Genomic DNA, 23,542 nt, shown 5'->3' on the forward strand with positions numbered 1-23,542 from the left:
TTCATCAAGGGAAACTCCTTCTTTCTACTATATCTAGTAGTGGCATAAGCAGAGTTGTTACGGCTCTCAGATAATAAAGAATTCCCTAGTTTCAATAAGGTGGGCAGGTCCATAAAGAAAATGCATCAAGTGATTTATGTTTAGACATTATAAATAATGCATACAACACACAAGGAATTTTCTGGTGGCTCAGATGGTAAAGAGTCTGTCTGCAATGTGGGAGACCAAAGTTTGATCCCTGGTTCGGGAAGATCCCTTGGAGAAGGAAATGGAAACCCACTTCAGTATTCTTGCCTGGAAAATCCCAAGAACAGAGGAGCCTGGTGGGCTACAGTCCATAGGTCCCAAAGAATCGGACATGACTGAGCGACTTCACGTTCACTTTCTTTCACAACATTCTTAAGAGAATCTTTTAGGGCATGGGCCATGATTTCTAAAAATTTATAATCAAGTCTATAGCACTGGGCATATAGTAGAAACCTAAGAAATGCTTGAAGAATAAATGACATTTTCCTAGGTGTCCCAGGTGGTGTTAGTGGTAAAGAACCCTCCTGCCAATGCAGGAGACGCGGGTTTGATCTCTTGGTCGGGAAGATCCCCTGGAGGAGGGCATGGCAACCTACTCCAGTATTCTTGCCTGGAGAACCCCATGGACAGAGGAGCCTGGAGGGCTACGGTCCTTAGGGTCACAAAGAGTTGGACAAGACTGAAGCAACTTGGCATGCAGGCATGGAGGCAATTTCATTTGCCTACTGTTCAGAAGCACAGTTTAAAATGGTGGTGTGACAGAAGGCTTTGATACTATAAGAGTTGCAGGAATGACTATGGCTCTCTCCCATCCTGTAAGCACGCCCCTGCTTTTGCGTGAATGTTTATAAAATTCATTGATAGAACTAAGCATTATGATATAATCAGTCGGTACCAAATGGCACTCCTTGATCCAGCAACCATGTTATAATTGTGTTGTGTTCCTTGGCTCCTAATTCAATGATTTGCACCTAAGGAACCAAGAAATGCCCCAGATGAACAGTTTAGCTTATCTAATAAGGTGACTTTGTTTTATTTCCTGCCATGGCGATATTCTCAATTAAGAAAATATCAATCTTGCATGTGTAATACATTCACTTTCAACTCAGTAAGTAGCTAAAAGTGGTGTCCTCTGACTACTTCCCAAGTGCAAAATAAATAAATTTAAAAAATTAAAAATAGAGATTATAGATATATATTTTTTAGCCCCTGATGAGAGCAAGGAGATAGAGTAACAGTCTGTGAAAATATGCAGGGTGTCTTTAAAGACTGGCCATTGCAATACAGTGCCCACAAGAAGAGTCTGGGTGGCTTAAAGAAATGCTAACAATTTATAATGAAAAATAAGGCTGCTTTCCAATCTGTTTCTGAGTCTTTCATGTCTAATAGCTGATAAGTGGTAACATAGCTATTCTTTGCAGATGTCCATGATCAGAATTTCATTTCTGTAGCTCAGAAGGTTCAAAGATCATGTTTCTGTACAAAGCAGTAGAAATTTCTAGACTGGATTAGATATATGTAAACTCTGACATTTAATAATCAATGTTTCTTAGGGCATAGAAGAGGGGTCAAGACTATTTTATTCTCAAATTAATTTTCCTGTCAGTACATACATGTTTCTATTCTTAAGCAAATGCAAATGGGAGAAGAAAGTAGTATTCTTGAGAGAAAACTATCTCAACACTTTAAACAAAGTCCACAGAGAAAACCACAGTGGAGAGCTAGAAAATAAATTGTGCTCCATGTTCCCTTGTAAAATCCACATATAAATATGTGTATCTACATTTTAAAAAAGATAAAGATAAGATGATTAAAAAAAAAAAAACCCAACTCTGCATGTCAGGAAGTGCTAGCTTTGAACCTTTGTGTTTTTAACCAAATTACAAGTATTATTTATATGAAAAGGTGCAAGGAGATCCAACCAGTCCATTCTGAAGGAGATCAGCCCTGGGATTTCTTTGAAGGAATGATGCTAAAGCTGAAACTTCAGTACTTTGGCCACCTCATGCGAAGAGTTGACTCATTGGAAAAGACTCTGATGCTGGGAGGGATTGGGGGCAGGAGGAGAAGAGGACGACAGAGGATGAGATGGCTGGATGGCATCACTGACTTGATGGACGTGAGTCTGGGTGAACTCCGGGAGTTGGTGATGGACAGGGAGGCCTGGCGTGCTGTGATTCATGGGGTCGCAAAGAGTTGGACACGACTGAGCGACTGAACTGAACTGAACTGATGAGAATATATACTGTGAAACAACTTCAGCTCTGAAACATATAAGGAAACCCCCAAAAGTCCCAAGCATATGATAAAACACTAAACTTTATCACTTTTAAAATTTCTCTTTTTCTCATGAAATGTTTAAAGTGCTGTTATAGAAAGGTAAACATTAAAAATGAATATATTTGGATTCAAAACTAGATTTTGTTTTTTACTCAAAGCTCTAAAGTATTTGACAATTTGATACCATATTTTACTAGCCTCAATTTATTTAAAAATTCTAATTTTATATCCAAGAAGTATATTCTTTTTGTCTGCCAACTTTTGATTAATTAGTAAATTTGGAGAGTGTGCTTATGATTGATATCCCTGATTCTGAAAATGGCAGTGTTTAAATTGGGTTTCCTGGTGGCTCAGTGGCAAAAGAGTCTACCACAATGCAGGAAATGTGGGTTGGATTCCTGGGTCAGGAAGGTCCTCTGGAGAAGAAAATGACAACCCAGGATTCTTGCCTGGAAATCCCATGGATAGTGTTTAAATTAGGAAGTGCCAGCATCAACAATGGCACCTACTGAATGCAAATACAGATCATCCTCCACTCATGATGGGGTTGTGTGTGTACGAAGTCACTTCAGTCATGTCTGACTCTTTGTGACCCCATGGACTATAGCCAACCAGGCTCCTCTGTCCATGGGATTCTCCAGGCAAGAATACTAGAGTGGGTTGCCATGTCCTTCTCCAGGAGATCTTTCCGACCCAGGGATCCAACCCTCCTCTCTCACGTCTCCTGTGTTGACAGGTAGCTTCTTACCACTAGCACCACCTGGGAAGCCGTAATGGGGTTACATCCTCATAAACCCATCAGAAGTGGAAAATAACCCTGTAGAAAATGCATTTAACACACCTGAGCTACGAAACATTATAGCTTAGTCTGGTGCTGCTAAGTCACATTAGTCGTGTCCAACTCTGTGCGACCCCATAGATGGCAGCCCACCAGGCTCCCCTTCCCTGGGATTCTCCAGGCAAGAACACTGGAGTGGGTTGCCATTGCCTTCTCCAATGCATGAAAGTAAAAAGTGAAAGTGAAGTCGCTCAGTCGTGCCCGACTCCTAGCGACCCCATGGACTGCAGCCCACCAGGCTCCTCCGTCCATGGGATTTTCCAGGCAAGAGTACTGGAGTGGGGTGCCATTGCCTTCTCCAATAGCTCAGTCTAGTGTACCTTAAACCTTAAATATGCTCAGAACACTTATTTTAGCCTGCAGTTGGGCAAAACTATCTAACACAAAGCCTATTTTGTAATAAAGTATTGAATTCCTCATGTAATTTATTGAATACTGTACTAAAAGTGAAAAACCGAATGCCTGTAAAGCGTATGGGTTGTTCACTCTCATGATCTCGTGGCTGATGGAGCTGAGGCTTGCTACCCCTGCTATTGTGCACCTTGTGAAAGTATCGTATCCCATGTCACTAGCCAGGGAAAAGACTAACATTCAAAACTGGAAGTTTGGTTTCTATTTAATGTGTATTTTTTTTACACCATTGTCAAGTTGAAAAATGTTAAGTGGAACCACTGTAAATTGGGGACCAAATGCAATCACTTTCAGCAATCCAACAATCAAATATACCATAGTAACTACAAGACAGAGAGTAAAAGACACTACATTGTCATTAAATAGTATCTCTTGAACATTTTCTACCTGTCAGACATTAAAATAGCCACCAGGCAACCCAATGACCAGACACATAATGTGAGCAATAGGGATAATATTTATATAAAAGATACAGGGCATGGAACCCCCTCTGTGTTCCTTAAGGTCAGTGGATGATTTAATAATGACTCTGTCACCTTTATCCGGAGAAGGCAATGGCACCCCACTCCAGTACTCTTGCTTGGAAAATCCCATGGAAGGAGGAGCCTGGTAGGCTGCAGTCCATGGGGTCGCTAAGAGTCAGACACGACTGAGCGACTTCACTTTCACCTTTCACTTTCATGCACTGGAGAAGGATATGGCAACCCACTCCGGTGTTCTTGCCTGGAGAATCCCAGGGATGGCTGAGCCTGGCAGGCTGCCGTCTATGGGGTCGCACAGAGTCGGACACGACTGAAGCGACTTAGCAGCAGTCACCTTTATCAATTCCTTATGCTTGACATATTAAGTAATGGATACTCATTTTGTTTGGGGTTCGGGTAAAAGGGGTGAGTCAAATGAAATAAATATTTGAAATTTACTTGAAAATAAATAAAATTTAATTTTTTACTTGAAATAAATATAAACTCACATTCTCTTTCTTATCTCCTCTAATTATTTTTACTCTCTATATTGCCAATTGTGGAGCAAAGAAATAAGTCAGTTTTATAAAGTTAATTTTATCCCCAATTTCTATGGTATGGCTGCCTGGATTTGAAGACGGCTACAGAGAATGACGACTGAAAACCTACCGCCATGTAACTGATGCTCCTACCCATCCTAAGTGCAGGGCAAGAGTGTTCTTTGATGTATGCCTACTATTTGTGTTGTTGCTATTTCTGACCCTGCCTCTTGGGTTCATCGCCTTTGCTCAGAAAGAGGCACCCAAGAGTTTAAATTACACTTTTGCAAGATGTTTTAAAGAAAGTACTAATCATACATTGGTTTAGTTACGGCCATTGCTCTTTTGATATAATCAAGACAATACAACTCAAAAGTTGTCATAGTCTTAACTGCCGCCCATTGTACTGAGGTCACAATTACGTAAGAACCACTTCAACAGCTCAACTAAACTATGGATATATTTAGTCCCTACTCTCACAGGCTTTTAAAAGAGCAAATTATAATACAAACTTTGAAATTTGTTAAAATGACATTGTTCATAAATGTCGCAACTGCTCCTAAACACATTAACTAAAACAATACGATAAATGTACCTGAGCCCACACACTCCTTGGCTTCCCTGGTGGCTTAGATGGTAAAGAACATGCCTGCAATGCAGGAGACCTGGGTTTGATCCCTGGGTGGGGAAGATACACTGGAGAAGGGAATGGCTACCCACTCCAGTATTCTTGCCTGGAGAATTCCATGGACAGAGGAGCCTGGCAGGCTACAGTCTGTGAAGTTGCAAAGAGTTGGACACGACGGAGTGACTAACACTGCACTGTACACCCCTTAATTATAATGAATAACCTTTAGAGTAAAATATTAATAATTGTTTTTTCACACTAATAATTTCATCTTTTCTGTTAATTTTCTCTCAGTTATTACCATTATGTTATTTGGTTTTAATATAGTACTATTACATTTAAGCCAATATAATATTTTCTTTTAAAAACAAATCTATGTAGTAAACTGGCAACATTTCAACCTTTTAAACAGATCAAGCTGCACAGAGAATTTAAGTGATCAAAATAAATTAGGACTGCAAGTCAAAATTCAAACTGGCAAAACACTTGGGTAAAAAAACAACACAAACCTTCCTGTTTTAGGGATCCAACTAGATTATGTTACACTTTTATATAACCACCAAAGGAAGAACTATAGAAAATACAAAACCCAGGAAACCCTAGAAAACTAGATCATAATTAAACAACTATTTTCTGGATGGCTTCCTCTTTAGACATCCCAGTGTCTCACTTGAAACCTTGCACTGGGCTTGGCACTTGTTTACCTGAGGTGTTAAATGCAGCCTCTGTTTCCCTGCCTACTTGCACTTTTCATAGGAAGAGGAGTCCCTTTCCAAACAAGGCTACCTTTGTAACAAATCAAGAAAGGAAACAAACCGTGCACCTGGCAACTTCCAACCACTTCCAGGGAGAGACGGCGAAACTCTCCAACGCTCTTATAAACACATATTATGGAAAATACTATTTTAGAAAACGTTTCCCTTTTCAAAGACTTGCCATCTTATTAAATATTCCCTGCCTCTCTTTTGGAGTAGAAGCAGGTGTGGAAAGGGCCCTCTAAGTATAATTCTCTTCAGAAGTTCCACCGAGAGGCAGTTACCATCCCCTGCAAAGCCTCTGCAGCTGCGAAGGCGGGACTCTGAGCGCCTGAGGCAAAGGGGTTAGGGGGCGCCAAGTACCCGAAATCGGGCCGAGTTAAAAGCAGCCCGCACGGGGGTCGGTTGGGCGGGGAAGCCTGAATAGACCTCTCCCCACCTCACGCCCCCAAATTTCTCTTCCTTTCCAAATCCTCCTCTCCTTTCCCTCACACGCCCCTATATCCTCTTCTCCCTTCCCTTTCACACCCCGCGAGTCTTCCTCAAACGGTCTCTTGGAGTCACCCGAATTCTCTCTCTCCTTCTTTCTCGCGTTTTAACGGACTTTCCCCTTAAAATAGCTCCTCTCAAGATCTCCGAGTTCCCGCGCGACCGCGGACTCCCGCCCCCGACACTCACGAGAAGAAGGGATCATCCTCAAAGCTGCTGCTCAGCATCCCGAACATCCTGGCTCTGTCTCCGGCAGCGGCGTCCGCGGACAGATTGGCAAACGATGTAACTCGCCGCGGCCGCGACCCGAGCCGGCCTGCCCAGCACTGTCAACGCTTGTCTCCCAGCCGCAAAGGCCGTGGCCGTCGCGAAAGGCGGTGCTTGACGCGGAGCTGCTTTCCTATTGGGCACAGATCCCATAACGTCACCAAGACGAGGCGGGGAAACAGTGTGCCGCTGCCGTGGCAACCGCGAGCAACATGGTGGAGGCTAGAGGCTTGGCCAAGCGCCATCCGGGGAGCCCAACATTAAACCTCCCGTGGGACAAGAGAGTTTGTTCTCTGGGCTGCAGGAACACAGAAATTAGTCTACCGTCTGTGTGACCTTGGGGAAATCACCCTCGGCCTCGAAAAGGCTCTTTTCGGGAAAACGGAGATGGGTCAAGATTTGGGCTACACTGCATCCAAAGACCCGTTTACCGGCCTCATTTTGTGATCCACAGCCGAGTCCACAGCAGGTGGTTAACCTAACGCTGTGAACAATAAGAAAAGATGTGCAAAAAGTTTTTGAGTACATTTAGTAAATAGTGTGACTCAGTACTTGAGGGAAATGGGATGAGGCCTATTAGATTTCAACAAATTTGTCTCTTGTGAGCCTAACCTGAAAGTAGTGTTTCCCAAGTGGGAAATGCTTACGTTTTACGTATACATGGTATTTAAAAAATAAGATGAGAATGTTGCTCTCTTCCATCCTCTTTCCAGTCCGTTTCAAGGAGCAAGTCTCACTTTGGTGCTGGTGTGTCTCTTCAACACTTCTCCAGCATTCCTTAACCTAAGAGCAGGACTCAGGCCCAAGATCTGCAGCAAGCAGCCATAGTCAACTAAAATTCCATTACTGTATATTTTTGTTTTAATTATATTTATATATGAGCCTTCTGTTTATGGCAGGGAAAGTGATCTTAAATTTAAACAGTAACTTTAAGTGAAAGTTTAAAAGTTTCAACATTTAAGTGAAACCATGTGCTAATTTCAGGAAATAGTACAGGTGAGATGTGGATATGTTGGGGGGTGGGGGGCGGTGGGAGGGGAGGGTATCATGACAGTGGTTCTCACATTATGGTTCTCACATTTCCAGGACTGAGCTTGGAAACAGTCCTTAAGCGTTGCTGCTGCTGCTACTGCTAAGTCACTTCAGTCGTGTCCGACTCTGTGTGACCCCATAGACGGCAGTCCACCAGGCTCCCCCGTCCCAGGGATTCCCCAGGCAAGAACACTGGAGTGGGTTGCCATTTCCTTCTCCAATGCATGAAAGTGAAAAGTGAAAGTGAAGTCGCTCAGTCGTGTCTGACTCTAGCGACCCCATGGACTGCAGCCTACCAGGCTCCTCCATCCATGGGGTTTTCCCAGGCAAGAGTACTGGAGTGGGGTGCCATTGCCTTCTCCGTGAAGCGTTGCAGGAGCCTATAAAAATATGGAGGAGAGTGAACATTAGAGAAAGAGAAGAATGATTAGGTGTCTAAGAAGAGAGAAAATGCATGTTGCATGTCCATCCTTAACTAAGTGGGCTACCCAGCCTAAGTGGGCTACCCAGCCTCTTAGGGCTACCCTAAGAGGGCTGTCACATGGAGATAGAGTGTTATCCATAGCTGCACAGGGCCTCCTGGGATTGGGCCAACAGAGTGGCACTCTGCCAGCATGAAGAAGTGTGCAGGGCCTGATTTGGAGGTGGCAGGAATACTCGGAGTTATTTTGGGAGCCAGAAATTTAATCCTTTGGACCTTTTACCTCCCCACCTTTAGCCAAGTTCTTTGATTCCCACCCCCCACCCCCATTCAGAGACTGATGACATGAGGTTGGGCAGCCTTTACAGTCCAGGTTAAGACCTCATAGCCCTTCCGAGGAAGAGGATATTTTTTTTTCTCCAGCCTCAGAATAAAGTTCAGAGAGCATATACATATTAGGGATATTCTTAATTAGTTTCAAGGCAAAACAATTATTTTAGAAGAACTGAAATTATTTTCTGTTGAAAATAATACAACCCAAGATGTTAAGGAGGCTACATTAAAATAAAAAACTTAAATGAAATGGGGAAAGTTATTGGTGATCAATGATAGCATTAAAATAGTTTTGAATTAAGATCAAAGCAGTTTGTGGGAAGTTTTCCCATTTTGTTCCCATGGGGAAATCTTTCTTAGCATTGCACTGTTGAAACATTTAAGCTTTAGTCCAAGCATAGGTTAGTTCAGGGTGTTATCTGGAGCTTCTAAAAGCAGTTTGGGCCTAATGGCAAACACTTAAAAAATGTTAGTAGAGGAAAAGGGAGAGTGGATGCTAAAGAGACCTCATCAGTTTCAGATCAGATGGGTAACAGGTAGAAGCCGGAGCAGGGAAAAATATAATTGCAAAGCAGGACTGTGGGGAGAGGGCCCTGCACTGTCTTATAAATAGAATCACAATAGATCTGTGTACTGATTGTCTGCCAGGTACTACGGTAGGCCCTTCATATACATTCACTCATTAAATCCTCACAATTTTTATGGAGTAGTGATTGTTTTATCTCCATTTATAGGTAATGCAACCAAGATATAGAGAAGCTAAGAAAGTTTCCAAAATTCACACAGCCAGAAATTGAACTGGACAGAGTGCCTGGAGTTTTTGCTAGGAGGAGCTGTTTTCATGGAATGTGGGTGATGGGCCACACAGAGAGATGCAGATGAAAGCAGGTAATTATTTCTCAAAATCATGTAAACAAACTAAATAATGGGCTCATACTAAAAAGTGTAAAATTCAGTGGGGATATATTAAAATCAACATAACTTTACAAATATCCATTGAGTGCCTACCCTAGTCAGACACTTATCTATACACTGAGGTGTTGGTGAACAAAACAGACAAAAATTCCTGTTGTCCTGGAGTTTGTATCTTGTGAATGAGCAAATGAAAAATGACACCACAGAAAGTAGTATGTATGTTAAAAGGTGCTAGGTGTTACGAGCAAAAACTGAGCAGGGTAAGGGGAATGGAGGAATGCAGTTTTAAACAAGGAGATCTGTGTAGATCTCATTGAGATGGTGAGGTTGAGCAGACTCACTAGAAGGAAATGGACATCTATGAGAAGAGCATTCCAGGCCAATGCAAAGGCCCCGAGGTAGCATGTGCCTGGTGTATATAATGCACAATCCAGTCATAGGTCAGAGGAATAAGATGGGCCAAGTAAAGTGAAAATAACCTACTAGCATAATAGCTCCTGTTTGTACTTATGTTCCAGGCATTGCATTCAGTGCTTCACATACATTTTCTTAATCCTCATAACAACTTTGTATACTAAGATGTTTGTCTCCATATTACACATGGAAAACCCAGAGAGATTTGGTGATTTCCTAGTCAACTCAGGACTTCCCTGGTGGCTCAGATGGTAACATCTGTCTACAATACAGGAGACCCGGGTTTGATCCCTGGGTCAGGAAGATCCTCTGGAGAAGGAAATGGCAATCCACTCCAGTACTATTGCCTGGAAAATCCCATGGACAGAGGAGCCTGATAGGCTGCAGTCCATGGGGTCGCAAAGAGTCGGACACGACTGAGCAACTTCACTTCACTTCACTTAGTCAACTCAAATCCAAATTAGTCCTACTCCAAAGTGTATATTCTTGCCATCACCCTAATATATCTCCCTATAAAAATTAATTATTTATTGAGCACCTCTATGTAGTAGGCATGGCACTAGTGGTAAAGAACCACCTGCCAATGCAGGAAACAGAGGAGACATGGGTTTGATCCCTGGGTTGGGAAGATCCCCTGGAAGAAGACATGGCAACCCATTCCAGTATTCTTGCCTGGAGAATCCCATGGACAGAGGAGCCTGGCAGGCAAGAGTCCACAGGGTAGCAAAAAGTTAGATAAGAACGAAGAGATTTGGCATGCATGCATGTACTAGGCATTTTTATGTATATAACCTCTAACTTCACTACAGCTTACATTTGGAAGGTCACTGACCAGGTTCAAAGAACACAGTGAAGGACATGAGACCCAAGCCAACCCTATAACTCTATTAAAAACATTGAGAGTTTAAAATGAGTGCAATTGTATGGAAGTTTGAACATTCTTTGGCATTGCACTTCTTTGGGATTGGAATGAAAACTGACCTTTTCCAGTCCTGTGGCCACAGCTGAGTATTCAAAATTTGCTGACATATTGAGCACAGCACTATAATAGCATCATCTTTTAGGATTTGAAATACCTAAGCTGGGATTCCATTACCTTCACTAACTTTGTTCGTAGTGATGCTTCCTAAGGCCCACTTGACTTCACACTCCAGGATGTCTGGCTCTAGGTGAGTGACAACACCATCCTGGTTATCTGAGCCATTAAGACCTATTTTGTATAGTTCTTGTGTATTCTTGCCACTTCTTCTTAATGTCTTCTGCTTCTGTTAGGTCCTTACCATTTCTGTCCTTTTTTGTGCCCATTCTTGCTTGAAATGTTCCCTTGATATCTCCAGTTTTCTTGAAGAGATCTCTAGTCTTCGCATTCTATTGTTTTCCTCTATTTCTTTACATTGTACACTTAAGAAGGCCTTCTTATCTCTCCCTTCTATTCTTTGGAACTCTGTATTCAGTTGGATATATCTTTCGCTTTCTCCTTTGCCATTCACTTCTCTTCTTTTCTCAGCTATTTGTAGTTTCCTCAAACAACCACTTTGCTTTCTTGCATTCCTTTTTCTTGAGGATGGTTTTGGTCACTGCCTCCTGTACAACACTAAAGCATCTGATTGTATGGATCGCAACAAACTGTGGCAAATTCTTAAAGATACTGGAACACCAGACCAACTTACCTGCCTCCTGAGAAACCTGTATGCAGGTCAAGAAGCAACAGTGAGAACCAGAAATGGAACAAAGAACTGGTTCAAAATTGGGCAAGCAGTACGACAAGGCTGTGTATCGTCACCCTGCTTGTTTAACTTCTGTGCAGAGTAAATCATGACAAATGATGAGCTGGATGAGAAACAAGCTGGAATCAAGATCGCTGGGAGAAATATCAACAACCTTGGATATGGAGATGCTACCACTCTATGGGCAGAAAGTGAAGAGGAACTAAATAGCCTCTTGATGAGGGTGAAAGAGGAGAGTGAAAAGGCTGGCTTGAAACTCAACATTAAAAAAAAACTAAGATCATGGCATCTGGCCCCATCACTTTATGGCAATTGGAAGGAGAAAAAGTGGAAGCAGTGACAGATTTTATTTTCTTGGGCTCCAAAATCACTGGAGACAGTGACTGCAGCCATGAAATTAAAAGACACTTGCTCCCTGGAAGAAAAGCTATGACAAACCTAGACAGCATATTAAAAAGCAGAGACATTACTTTGCTGACAAAGGTCCATCTAGGCAAAGCTATGGTTTTTCCAGTAGTCATGTATGGATGTGACAGTTGGCCTATAAAGAAAGCTGAGCACTGAAGAATTGATGCTTTTGAAATGTGGTGTTGGAAAAGACTCTTGAGAGTCCCTTGGACTGCAAGGAGATCCAGCCAGTCCATCCAAAAGGAAATCAGCCCTGAATATTCATTGGAAGGACTGATGTTGAAGCTGAAACTCTAATACTTTGGCCACCTGATGCAAAGAATTGACTCACTGGAAAAGACCCTGATGCTGGGAAAGATTAAAGGTGGGAGGAGAAGGGGATTACAGAGGATGAGATGGTTGGATGGCATCACTGACTCAATGGACATGAGTTTGAGTAAACTTCGGGAGTTGCTGATGGACAGGGAGGTCTGGAATGCTGCAGTCCATGGGGTTGAAAAGAGTTGGAACGACTTACTGACTGAACGACAACAATAACAAAGAGTTTGAATTCACTGTGTCCTCTTTTCTTTTTATCCCTTAATTCATCAGTTCAGTTCAGTTCAGTTGCTCAGTCATATCCGACTCTTTGAGACCCCATGGACTGCAGCACACCAGGCCTCCCAATCCATCACCAATTCATGGAGTTTACTCAAACACATGTCCATTGAGTCCGTGATGCCATCCAGCCATCTCATCCTCTGTCGTCCCCTTCTCCTCCCGCCTTCAATCATTCCCAGCATCAGGGTCTTTTCAAATGAGTCAGTTCTTTGCAACAGGTGGCCAAAGTATTGGAGTTTCAGCTTCAGCATGAGTCCTTCCAATGAATATTCAGGACTGATTTCCTTTAGGATGGACTGCTTGGATCTCCTTTCAGTCCAAGGGAATCTTAAGAATCCTCTACAACACCACAGTTCAGAAGCATCAATTCTTCAGCGCTCAGTTTTCTTTGTAGTACAACTCTTACATCCATACATGACCCCTGAAAAAACCATAGGCTTGACTAGATGGACCTTTGTCAGCAAAGTAATGTCTCTGCTTTTCAATATGCTGTCTAGGTTGGTCATAACTTTCCTTCCAAGGAGCAAGTGTCTTTTAATTTCATGGCTGCAGTCACCATCTGCAGTGATTTTGGAGCCCCCAAAAATAAAGTCTGTCACTGTTTCCAGTGTTTCCCCATCTATTTGCCATGAAATGATGGGACCAGATGCCATGATCTTCATTTTCTGAATGTTGAGCTTGAAGCCAACTTTTTCACTCTCCACTTTCACTTTCATCAAGAGGCTCTTTAGTTCTTCGTTTTCTGCCGTAAGGGTGGTGTCATCTGCATATTTGAGGTTATTGATATTCCTCCTGGCAATCTTGATTCCAGCTTATGCTTCATCCAGTCCAGCGTTTCTCATGATGTACTCTGCATAGAAGTTAAATAAGCAGGGTGACAATATATAGCCTTGATGTACTCCTTTCCCAATTTGGAACCAGTCTGTTGTTCCGTGTCCAGTTCTAACTGTTGCTTCCTGACCTGCATACAAATTTCTCAAGAGGCAGGTCAGGTGGCCTGGTATTCCCATCTCTTTCAGAATTTTCCACAGTTTATTGTGATCCACACAGTCAAAGGCTTTGGCACAGTCAGTAAAGCAGAAATAGATGTTTTTCTGGAACTCTCTTGCTTTTTCAATGATCCAGCGTATATTAGCAATTTGATCTCTGGTTCCTCTGCCTTTTCTAAAACCAGCTTGAACATCTGGTAGTTCACGGTTCATGTATTGCTGAAGCCTGGCTTGGAGAATTTTGAGCATTACTTTACTAGCATGTGAGATCTGTGCAATTGTGTGGTAGTTTAAGCATTCTTTGGTATTGCCTGTCTTTGGGATTGGAGTGAAAACTTACATTTTCCAGTCCTGTGGCCACTGCTGGGTTTTCCAAATTTGCTGGCATATTGAGTGCAGCACTTTCACAGCATCGTCCATTAGGATTTGAAATAGCTCAACTGAAATTCCATCACCTCCACTACCTTTGTTGGTAGTGATGCTTCCTTAGGCCCACTTGACTTCACACTCCAGGATGTCTGGCTCTAGGTAAGTGATCACATCATTGTGATTATCCAAGTCATGAATCTTTTTTTACACTTCTTCTGTGTATTCTTGCCACTGCTTCTTAATATCTTTTGCTTCTGTTAGGTCCATACCATTTCTGTCCTTTATTGAGCTCATCTGTGCATGAAATGTTCCCTTGGTATCTCTAATTTTCCTGAAGAGATCTCTGCTGCTGCTGCTGCTAAGTCGCTTCAATCGTGTCCGACACTGTGTGACCCCATAGACGGCAGCCTGCCAGGCTCAGCCATCCCTGGGATTCTCCAGGCAAGAACACCGGAGTGGGTTGCCATTTCCTTCTCCAATGCATGAAAGTGAAAGGTGAAAGTGAAGTCGCTCAGTCATGTCTGACTCTTAGCGACCCCATGGACTGCAGCCTACCAGGCTCCTCCGTCCATGGGGTTTTCCAGGCAAGAGTACTGGAGTGGGGTGCCATTGCCTTCTCTGGAAGAGACCTCTAGTCTTTCCCATTCTATTGTTTTCCTCTATTTCTTTGCACTGCTCATTGAGGAAGGCTTTCTTATCTCTCCTTGCTATTCTTTGGAACTCTGCATTTAAATGGCTGTATATTTCCTTTTCTCCTTTGCTTTTCACTTCTCTTCTTTTCACAGCTATTTGTAAGGCCTCCTCAGACAGCAATTTTGCTTTTCTTTTTTTCATTTCTTTTTCTTGGGGATGGTCTTGATTCCTGTCTCCTGTACAATGTAATGAACCTCTGTCCATAGTTCATCAGGCATTCTATCAGATGTAGTCCCCTAAATCTATTTCTCACTTTCACTGTATAATTGTAAGGGATTTGATTTAGGTCATACCTGAATGGTCTAGTGGTTTTCCATACTTTCTTCATTTAACTCTGAATATGGCAATAAGGAGTTCATGCATCAACTACTTATATAAAACCAACTATATCCTGGGCCCTATTCTAGGCATTGAGTATATAAAACTCCCGGCCTTCTTGGAGCTTACTCTGCAGCAGATGGTTCTTTCACCAGCTAATTCTGCAGTTACTATTATTACAGCACTTCAGAATTTTCAAGATGTTTTTGAAGACTTTATCTCAAGTGCCCAAGAAGAAGTGAACAGGCTCTTGAGTGCTGTACCTTCAGACTTAATTCTAGTTCTCCAGAACGATGGGTGTTAGGCCATAATAACCCCCTTACTATAGTTACTTTCAATGTGTCTAGGGTTTCATTTGCTTTAAACTGTGCAGAGATTCTGGGACATTATAACGTGAGAGAATTTGAAACGATGTCTGTTGGACACTGTGAAACTACTGTCTTGAGATATTTCGCATACTTTTTTTCAATATTGTGCTGCATTCCTTTAGGGGATGCCATAGCTTTGGAAAGCTAGGTTTTTAGATGTTCCCAGGCGATGGCACCCCACTCCAGTACTCTTGCCTGGAAAATCCCAAGGACGGAGGAGCCTGGTGGGCTGTAGTCCATGGGGTCACCAAGAGTCGGACATGACTGCGCAACTCCACTTTCACTTTTCACTTTCATGCATTGGAGAAGGAAATGGCAACCCACTCCAGTGTTCTTGCCTGGAGAATCCCAGGGATGGGGGAGCCTGGTGGGCTGCCGTCTATGGGTCCCACAGAGTCGGACACGACTGAAGCGACTTAGCAGCAGCAGCAGCATGATGATAAGGAAGTACCTTCTGAAAATCAATATGAAACAGGATATGTTGTTGGCAAATCTGTCTGTTCCCAATGTTTGAAATGTTGAGCTTGCTAAACAGGTACACATCTGTCAGTATGATTATTTAGAATGATAAAAAAATTATTTTTTTTAAATTTATTCATTTTTTTAAAAGGCTACTGAGTTTTCAGGACATACATACTTAAGTTGTTGGTAATAAACAGAATCAACTGCTGAGTATTTTTTCAGATCTAGGGGAAACTGTAAATATTACTGAGGCAGGAAGGGATCATGAACTGAGATCATTTGGGGTAAGATTGAAGGCAGGAGGAGAAGGGGATGACAGAGGATGAGATGGTTGGATGGCATCACAGACTCAGACATAAGTTTGAGCAAGCTCTGGGAGTTGGTGATGGACAGGGAAGCCTGGTGTGCTGCAGCCCATGGGATTGCAAAGAGTTGGACACAACTGAATGACTGAACTGAACTGGGAACATCTGTCCTAACCCCATGATCTTTTTTTTTTTTTTTTTCAAATTTTGTATCACAAATCCAATTTTATTAAAAGGTGTGATTCATTTTGATTTTAGTGTACATCCTCTTTTCACCCAGCTATCTTACCAGCCCTCATACAGGTTTGCATTATACCTTTATGATAAATGGGGAAATCATACATAGTGCTACATGACCTATAAAATAAAAGCATAGGTCCAAGGTCTTCAAAATCCCTGGTGGGGCCACCTCTGATCCATATGGCACCATTGTTCAAATTAGGAACAGGCATCTCTCTCTCTCAAGATACTTCCATTAAGGAGGCAATCATTTAGTACATTTGTAAGTCTACAATGTGTACAATATGACTAGTGCAACCCTGTGGAGTCACCCACTTAGTAATGGACACCCCAGTCCCAAGCCTGAATTCTACTCATAGGAAGTTAATGTACCCAGCTCATTCACAAACGCATGAGTAAGAAATGTAATTTTATTTTTCTGTAGCTGACCTTAGTCTATGTTCTGTGCTCCCATCTACCAGGGGTGATCCTTCCCACTCCCAGGAAGACAGTGGGTTGCCAACCATGCTGGATCCCTGAAGGCATCTTTATACCCTCGCTGGATGGAACCAGGACACTAAGCATCTCACAGTCTTGCACAGTGAAGAACTGTCTTGTCCTAAATGCTAATAGGATTCTTCTCCCTTTGAGAAACATGCTCTCTAGAGCAAGTTTTTCTTCCAGTGAAGTAACAGAGCAAATTGACTTCATGGATAAAAACTTTCCATGTCAAATCCTCCTTTTCAGTGCTTGCTACTGAGGTGACAGCCAGGAGTTTTGTTCACACCAAACCATGAATAAGCAGCACACTTTCTGAGTTGTGTTTACTTTTATATCTCGTTTTCTCTGTGGAGATGTATATTCATGGCTGGCTATTTATTGTGCACAAATTGTAACTGAGTCGTATTTTACTTGGAAAAATATTGAGAAAATACCACCTTTGGGGTATTGGTTACAAGAGATATGCCTTTGCCAAAGTTGTTGTAGTTGGCTCTTGAGAGCAGAAATAGAGGCTTTAGTCCCGGCTATGCTATGCTAAGTCCCTTCAGTCATGTCCAACTCTTTGTGACCCCATGGACTGTAGCCTGCCTGGCTCCTCCATCCAGGGATTCCCCAGGCAAGAATACTGGAGTGGGTGACCATTTCCTTCTCCAGGGGACCTTCCTGACCCATGTCTCTTACTTCTGCATTGGCAAGAAGGTTCTTTACCAATAGCATAACCTGGGAAGCCCATTAGTCCCTGGGTGGGGTCCTAACATTCAGGTGGCAAAAAGGAAGTCTGTAGGAGAGAAGTCGGGGAGAGTTCTGCTCTATAAGGACAGAGAGGATGGAGGTGCTAGAAAACACTGGGGAGGGAGTGAGGGCTCACCGTAGGGTCAGTTCAGTTCAGTCACTCAGTTGTGTCCAACTCTTTGCGACCCCATGAATTGCAGAACGCCAGGCCTCCCTGCCCATCACAAACTCCCGGAGTTCACTCAGACTCAGGGCTGAACCAAAGATTATACTATTGCTAAATATGGGCAAGTTTTGGCCTTTCCCACATTTCTTAGATGTAAACGTTTGAGGCTTGGATATTTTGAAGCATGTGCCATTTTTAAAATATAGCATGTCTACATTTTTAAGCACATCTATATTTTTAAAATATAAACTTAGATAAGGGCTCACTTCCATTTAGTGACAGTTTCCATCTAAAAATTGTCTACCAAAAGCTTTACAAAATTTATCCCAACCAATAATCTCACTAACGGTACAAGGGAGGCACCATCTCCATCTTGCAGAAGAGATGGATTCAGGGAGAGGAGTGATTTGCTAGGTCCTCTAGCTGGTGACTGGTAGAATTGGGATTCTGATCCAGATCAGACCACTTCAAGGTCATTTTCTACTCACTACACCCCTAGGCAGTTCACATAATGAAAAAAGAACTTGGTGGTGTGAAATGGCATACACGTGAAGCTCCTAGGGCTGTCTGAACATTGATATAGGTTGTTTGGTTTAAGTATATCTAAAGATTTTTGAATTTTCCTGAAAAACAAATAATAACAAAAATGTTATTTAATGAATAAAACAAAGGTTATTACTCCAAAGAATCTGAGTGACAATGTAAAGTACAAATATGTTACAATAACTTTTTTTTTCTGCGACAAACTTCCAGAGAGTCTATAATGGAGCCACATGTAGTTTCAAAAATCCACAAAGACTAACAGTTTTTTTAAATTTACTTTTTAGTTGAGGTATAAATATGGTAAACTCCAATAAGCTTAAATGTACAGTTCAATAAGATTTACATATGAATCAGTTCAGTTCCGTCGCTCAGTCATGTCTGACTCTTTGCGACCCCATGAATCGCAGCACGCCAGGCCTCCCTGTCCATCACCAACTCCCGGAGTTCACTCAGACTCACGTCCATCGAGTCGGTGATGCCATCCAGCCATCTCATCCTGTCTTCCCCTTTTCCTCCTGCCCCCAACCCCTCCCAGCATCAGAGTCTTTTCCAATGAGTCAACTCTTCGCATAAGGTGGCCAAAGTACTGGAGTTTCAGCTTTAGCATCATTCCTTCCAAAGAAATCCCAGGGCTGATCTCCTTTAGAATGGACTGGTTGGATCTCCTGAATAACCCTATGTAAACACCACCCAGCTGAAGATACAAAACATTTTAAAGATTTCATGTTCCCTCCCAGATCATCTCTCTCAAAGGTAACTAGCATCTTGAGATTTTCTTCTTTTGCTTAACATGTTTGAAAAATTCACTTGTATCGTTGCATAGAGCAGTGGTTTATTCTTTTTCATTGCTGTGTAGTATTTTATTGTAGGAATTTACCATAAGTAATTTACCCATCTACTGCTGAAAAAGTTTTTTTTCTTTTTTGATGTTTAAGACTAACACTGCCATGACCTTCTTATACATGACTTGATTAATTTTTTTAATTTTCTGGTTAGGCTGAACAGCTAATGGGATCTTAGTTACTCAACCAGGGATTGAACCCTGGGCCCTAGCAGTGAAAGTGCCGAGTCCTAACTGTTGGACTTCCAGGGAATTCCCAGGACTTGATTAATTTAAAAAATCAATTTAACATTCAGTTCTTTTAAAATCTTTATTTTCATTGAAATTTGGAAAACTTTCTACAGACAATAATTTCATAAGGAGGATTTTTCTATTGAGTCAACTCTTTGATGTTTGCAACTGTCTATTTCTTTTGTGTCTAGAATAGAAGAAGCACTTTGCTGCTTTTTTTAAAAAAATGAAAAATTTTAGAATCATGATGCCTAAAACAAGTTGAATAGTAGGTAGCATTCTTTAAGAAATACTGTTGAGGTCATCTGTTCTCAGGAACTTTTTAATGTGACTGTCTAAAGCATTATTTCAAAAGTTATTTTTAAACCTTTGATAAGATTTGGAGAGAATTCAAGCTGTGGGTGGATGTCCCACTGTGAAGGCAATCATATGAGAAGACTGTCAGGGCTTGAGGGGATTATTTTGGAAAACTTTAAAAACTTGAATGCCTTCATCTTTGTCATATGCTTAGATGCTTTTACTATTTGAAATAGTAGGAAAAATTTCACTTCATCTTAGAGGAAGTGTTTTTAATCTCAAAGCCATGCAAGTTTTAATGCTATCTGGGATAAATATTTGGGGATAACATGATAAAAGGGTGACAAGGAGTTAATAATAAGTAGCTCCAAGCTATACCTGGTTTCTTCCTAATTCATATCTCCCTCAGACCTGGAAGCCCCTGGACCCTGATGAGAGAAACTGAGGTGGGCCAGGCCTGGGTTTGCTGGTGGGCAGAATGCTGTGGTCTGCTGAGTGTTCTTTATAATAAAAGCTAAAACCTACTATGTGCTAGGCACATTAATTCACAGCAGTTCTGTCACTATTTTATAGAATTAAGTAAACACAGGCTTTAGAGAGTTAAATATTATAATTTGTGCAAGAGCTATTGCTAAGAAGCAGTAGCGGTGGGACTGGACATCAGGTTGTCTGGCTTTAGAACCTGGGCTCTTATTCAGTGCACTGGCTGTAACTCCCACTGTCTAGCACATAGGAGACTAGCTGTCTCTACATCCAACTGAGGATGGGGCTTTACCTAGAGTCCACATCAGAAACACAAGACCAATAAGGGCCAGGTAAGTAATAAAAGTGGGAAAAGTGGAACAGGTAAGACAGTGAAGAGAAAAACAACGAACATGTATTGAGCTTCCACTGTGCACCAGGCACTTTAAGTGCTTTACCTGTTTGAACTCTCTTAATCTTTCTAACAGTCTAATGAGATAGGTGCTATTATTACACCCATTTTACATAAGAGGAAGGAAAGGGTCAGTGAAGAGAAATCACGTACTCAAGGTCACACAGCGGGAAGTGGGACCCGCTGAGTCTTGCTGGGCACCTGTGCTGTAGGCCATGGGCTCCTAGAGGGGCCTGCATGGTGGGGCACTGAATGGATTTGTCTCTAGCAGACCAGATTGCCCTGCAGAAATTCACGTCCACTGGTAGTATGGGATTTCATATGAAATCTTCCAATTTTTTAAAGTGAGCAATTAATTAAAAACAAGATACCTTAGAAGGCAAACAAAACAGGCCTGTGGGCTGAATCTGGCCCAAGCCTGTGATCTAGTTACTGTGAAAGTGAGCTGTCATGGCAGGAAAGGATACTTGAGCCTGGCAGCATCTGCGTACACTGGCTTCTGAATGTAGCTCAAAACCACACTGACAGCGAGGCCTGTCCTGTGAGAACTGAGAAGCACCCCGACTCCCAGACAAAGGCCTTTGTAAGTGGACGCCAGTCACCACAAATCTTACAATATTGATACTGTGAAGCAGTAGCTTCATTTCTGCAAGGTATTTAGATTATAAACATAATGTTTTCATCTGGTTTGCATAAGCTTGGCACAAGTTGATTATCCGTTTGGGGTATTACATTACCTTTCTAGTTCTGTGTCTTAAAGTAGATTTGAAATCATCTTGCCTGTTCTCTAAAAAGTTCACATTCCAGTTTTTCAAACTGAAGTACTTGTGGGTTTAGACTTCAGCTCTCAGTAAACCCCTCCCTCAAAGGGAGTTAAGGGAAGACCCAGTCTCCTCTGTGCCAGTGGGGCAGCAGTCTTGCTCAAGACTGTCCTCCCTGTAGAGCTTTGGAAAAATCAGACTCTCATAATATATGCAATAAAATATCAAAAGCCTATTTACCCATAGAAAAACAATCTGTTAAACTAAATGTGACTGGATGCCTCCAAGAGTTTCTTCCCTCTTAACATTGTTCACTTATTTGTTACTTGTTTTGTCACTGTTCAGCATGTATGGGAGAGCCATAGGTTTTAAACAAAAAGCTTAACAGACAACATATTTGGAATTTAATTTGTTTTCTTCATTTTCTCCCCTTCAAATCCTTATATTCATACTGGGCATGTACTCTAGGTTCTTAGGAAAAAAGGTGTTTAAGGGTTGTATTACTTTCTTAGAGCTAATACTGCAAGCTAGGTGGCTGAAACAACAGACGTTTAGTCTCTCACAGTTCTGGAGGATAGCAGGCAAGCTGTCAGTAGGGCCATGCTGGCTTGGAAGGCTCTGGGGAAGAATTCTTGCTGCTCCTTGGCTTGTCCCCATCTCTCTAGTCTCTTCCTCAGTCATCACATGGCCTGCTCCCCGTGTGTTTCTGAATCCAAATTCCCCTTTTCTTATAAAGATGCCAGGCACTGGATTTGGGGCCCATCCTAATCCAGTGTGACTTGATTACAACTGCAAGGACCCTAATTCCAAATAAGGTCATACTCACAGGTTCCAGGTGGACATGAATTTTGGGGAGATGCTCTTCAACCCAGTGCATGCATTATTAGTACCTTGTACAAAAATAATCAGAGTAGGTAGAGAAAAATTCTCAGGATTAATCACTACATAAGACTGGGAATGCCAAGTCGCTTTAGTTGTGTCCAACTGTTTGTGACCTCATGGACTGTAGCCCACCAGGCTCTTGTCAATGGGATTCTCTAGACAAGAATTCTGGAGTGGTTGCCACTTCCTCCTCCAGGGGATCTTCCCAACCCAGGGATTAAACCTGTCTTCTGCGGCTCTTGCATTGCAGGCGGATTTTTTTACCGCTGAGCCATAGGAGGAGCTGAAGATTGGGAATACATGCCAACATCAGCTGACAAGTTTGCAGGTGTGTAATCCTGCAGAACTTTACAGCATGCATTTACGATATCAACCTCATTCCTTCCAACTTCCTGCTGTCTCTACTTTCATTCTCTTCTTGGCCCTAGTTTCTTCACTGACTTGTTACAATTTCTCTTTTATTTGGTCATATCCTTTGAATTATAAAATACTTGATGCTTCTTTGGAACAAAGAATGATAGGGATAAATAAAATAATAACATAACCACCATTAATTTGATGGTAGTGTTGAGATATTGGCCTCCATTTAAGAACAAACTCATTATGAGAAGCCTTCTGACATGATAAAATGCCAGTGTAGATCTCAGAGTGATGTCTCTAATTGCCTAGACCTTTTTACACTAGGTATCTGCATGAGTTATAACTCTTTTGTGAAGATAAAAAGGATACTGTGAGAAATAGCCCCAGTGCTATAAGAGCTGTCAGACTGGAGGGCATTGCAAATGAGATTAATGATGTCTGCCTTAATATAAGAAGATTTAGCATAACCAAGATTATGGATCCTGCAGAAACCTGCCAGCACTCATTTATCTGGGATAAATATTATTTTTAATTAAAGTCCTAAGGTAGGTTATTCTTGAGCTAATGAGATCTATAGTGATTATCTTTGGGAATTAATTTTCTTTCTTAATTCTTAGTCATTTTGATGATTATCGCTTATTCAGTGTTATGGCAGTCAGCTTGTAGGACATGCTATTTCTAGCTAAAGATGCTAGTATTTAGCTAGAACAAATAACCCAGTATTTGTTTTTATGTAGCACTCTCATTTTCTAATTATATTTACCATTTAACCCAAATACTGTTACAGATTTGTCTGTCCAACTGAGCTGTATATGATGAGTCAACTTTATAAAATCAGATCACTCACAAGAGCATAAAGATTCAATCTAAGTGAAATGATAAGGAATATAAAATCAGAAAATAGGGCACTGCTATTTTTTAACTATTTAATTGATTCTAGTTCTTTGCTAGGCACTGTGCCGAGTGTAGTAAACACATCAACTCTAAACCACATACAGACTCTGCAAAATAGGAATTATTATTTGCTTATTAGATGTGGAATAAATGCTTAAGAGACAGGAGGTTTAACTCCATAGCTCATGTTCA

General features: G+C 41.7%; 1 protein-coding gene across 5 annotated transcripts in view; it reads right to left on the reverse strand.

Moving 5' to 3' along the window:
* The window catches only part of MLF1 (myeloid leukemia factor 1), a 31,617-nt gene extending 24,814 nt beyond the window's left edge, over positions 1-6,803 (reverse strand). For 3 of the 5 annotated variants that reach the window (XM_025289216.3, XM_006079555.4, XR_329438.4), the window contains exon 1: positions 6,618-6,803. In XM_025289216.3, coding sequence (XP_025145001.2) covers positions 6,618-6,664 — 47 coding nt within the window. In that variant the 5' untranslated portion in view covers positions 6,665-6,803. The remainder of the gene's footprint in view (positions 1-6,617) is intronic. The other 2 variants (XM_044945484.2, XM_006079556.4) reach the window with 1 other exon arrangement.
* Positions 6,804-23,542: the final 16,739 nt, after the last annotated feature.

Source organism: Bubalus bubalis, chromosome 1, assembly GCF_019923935.1.
Source record: "Bubalus bubalis isolate 160015118507 breed Murrah chromosome 1, NDDB_SH_1, whole genome shotgun sequence".
Taxonomy (NCBI): domain Eukaryota; kingdom Metazoa; phylum Chordata; class Mammalia; order Artiodactyla; family Bovidae; genus Bubalus; species Bubalus bubalis.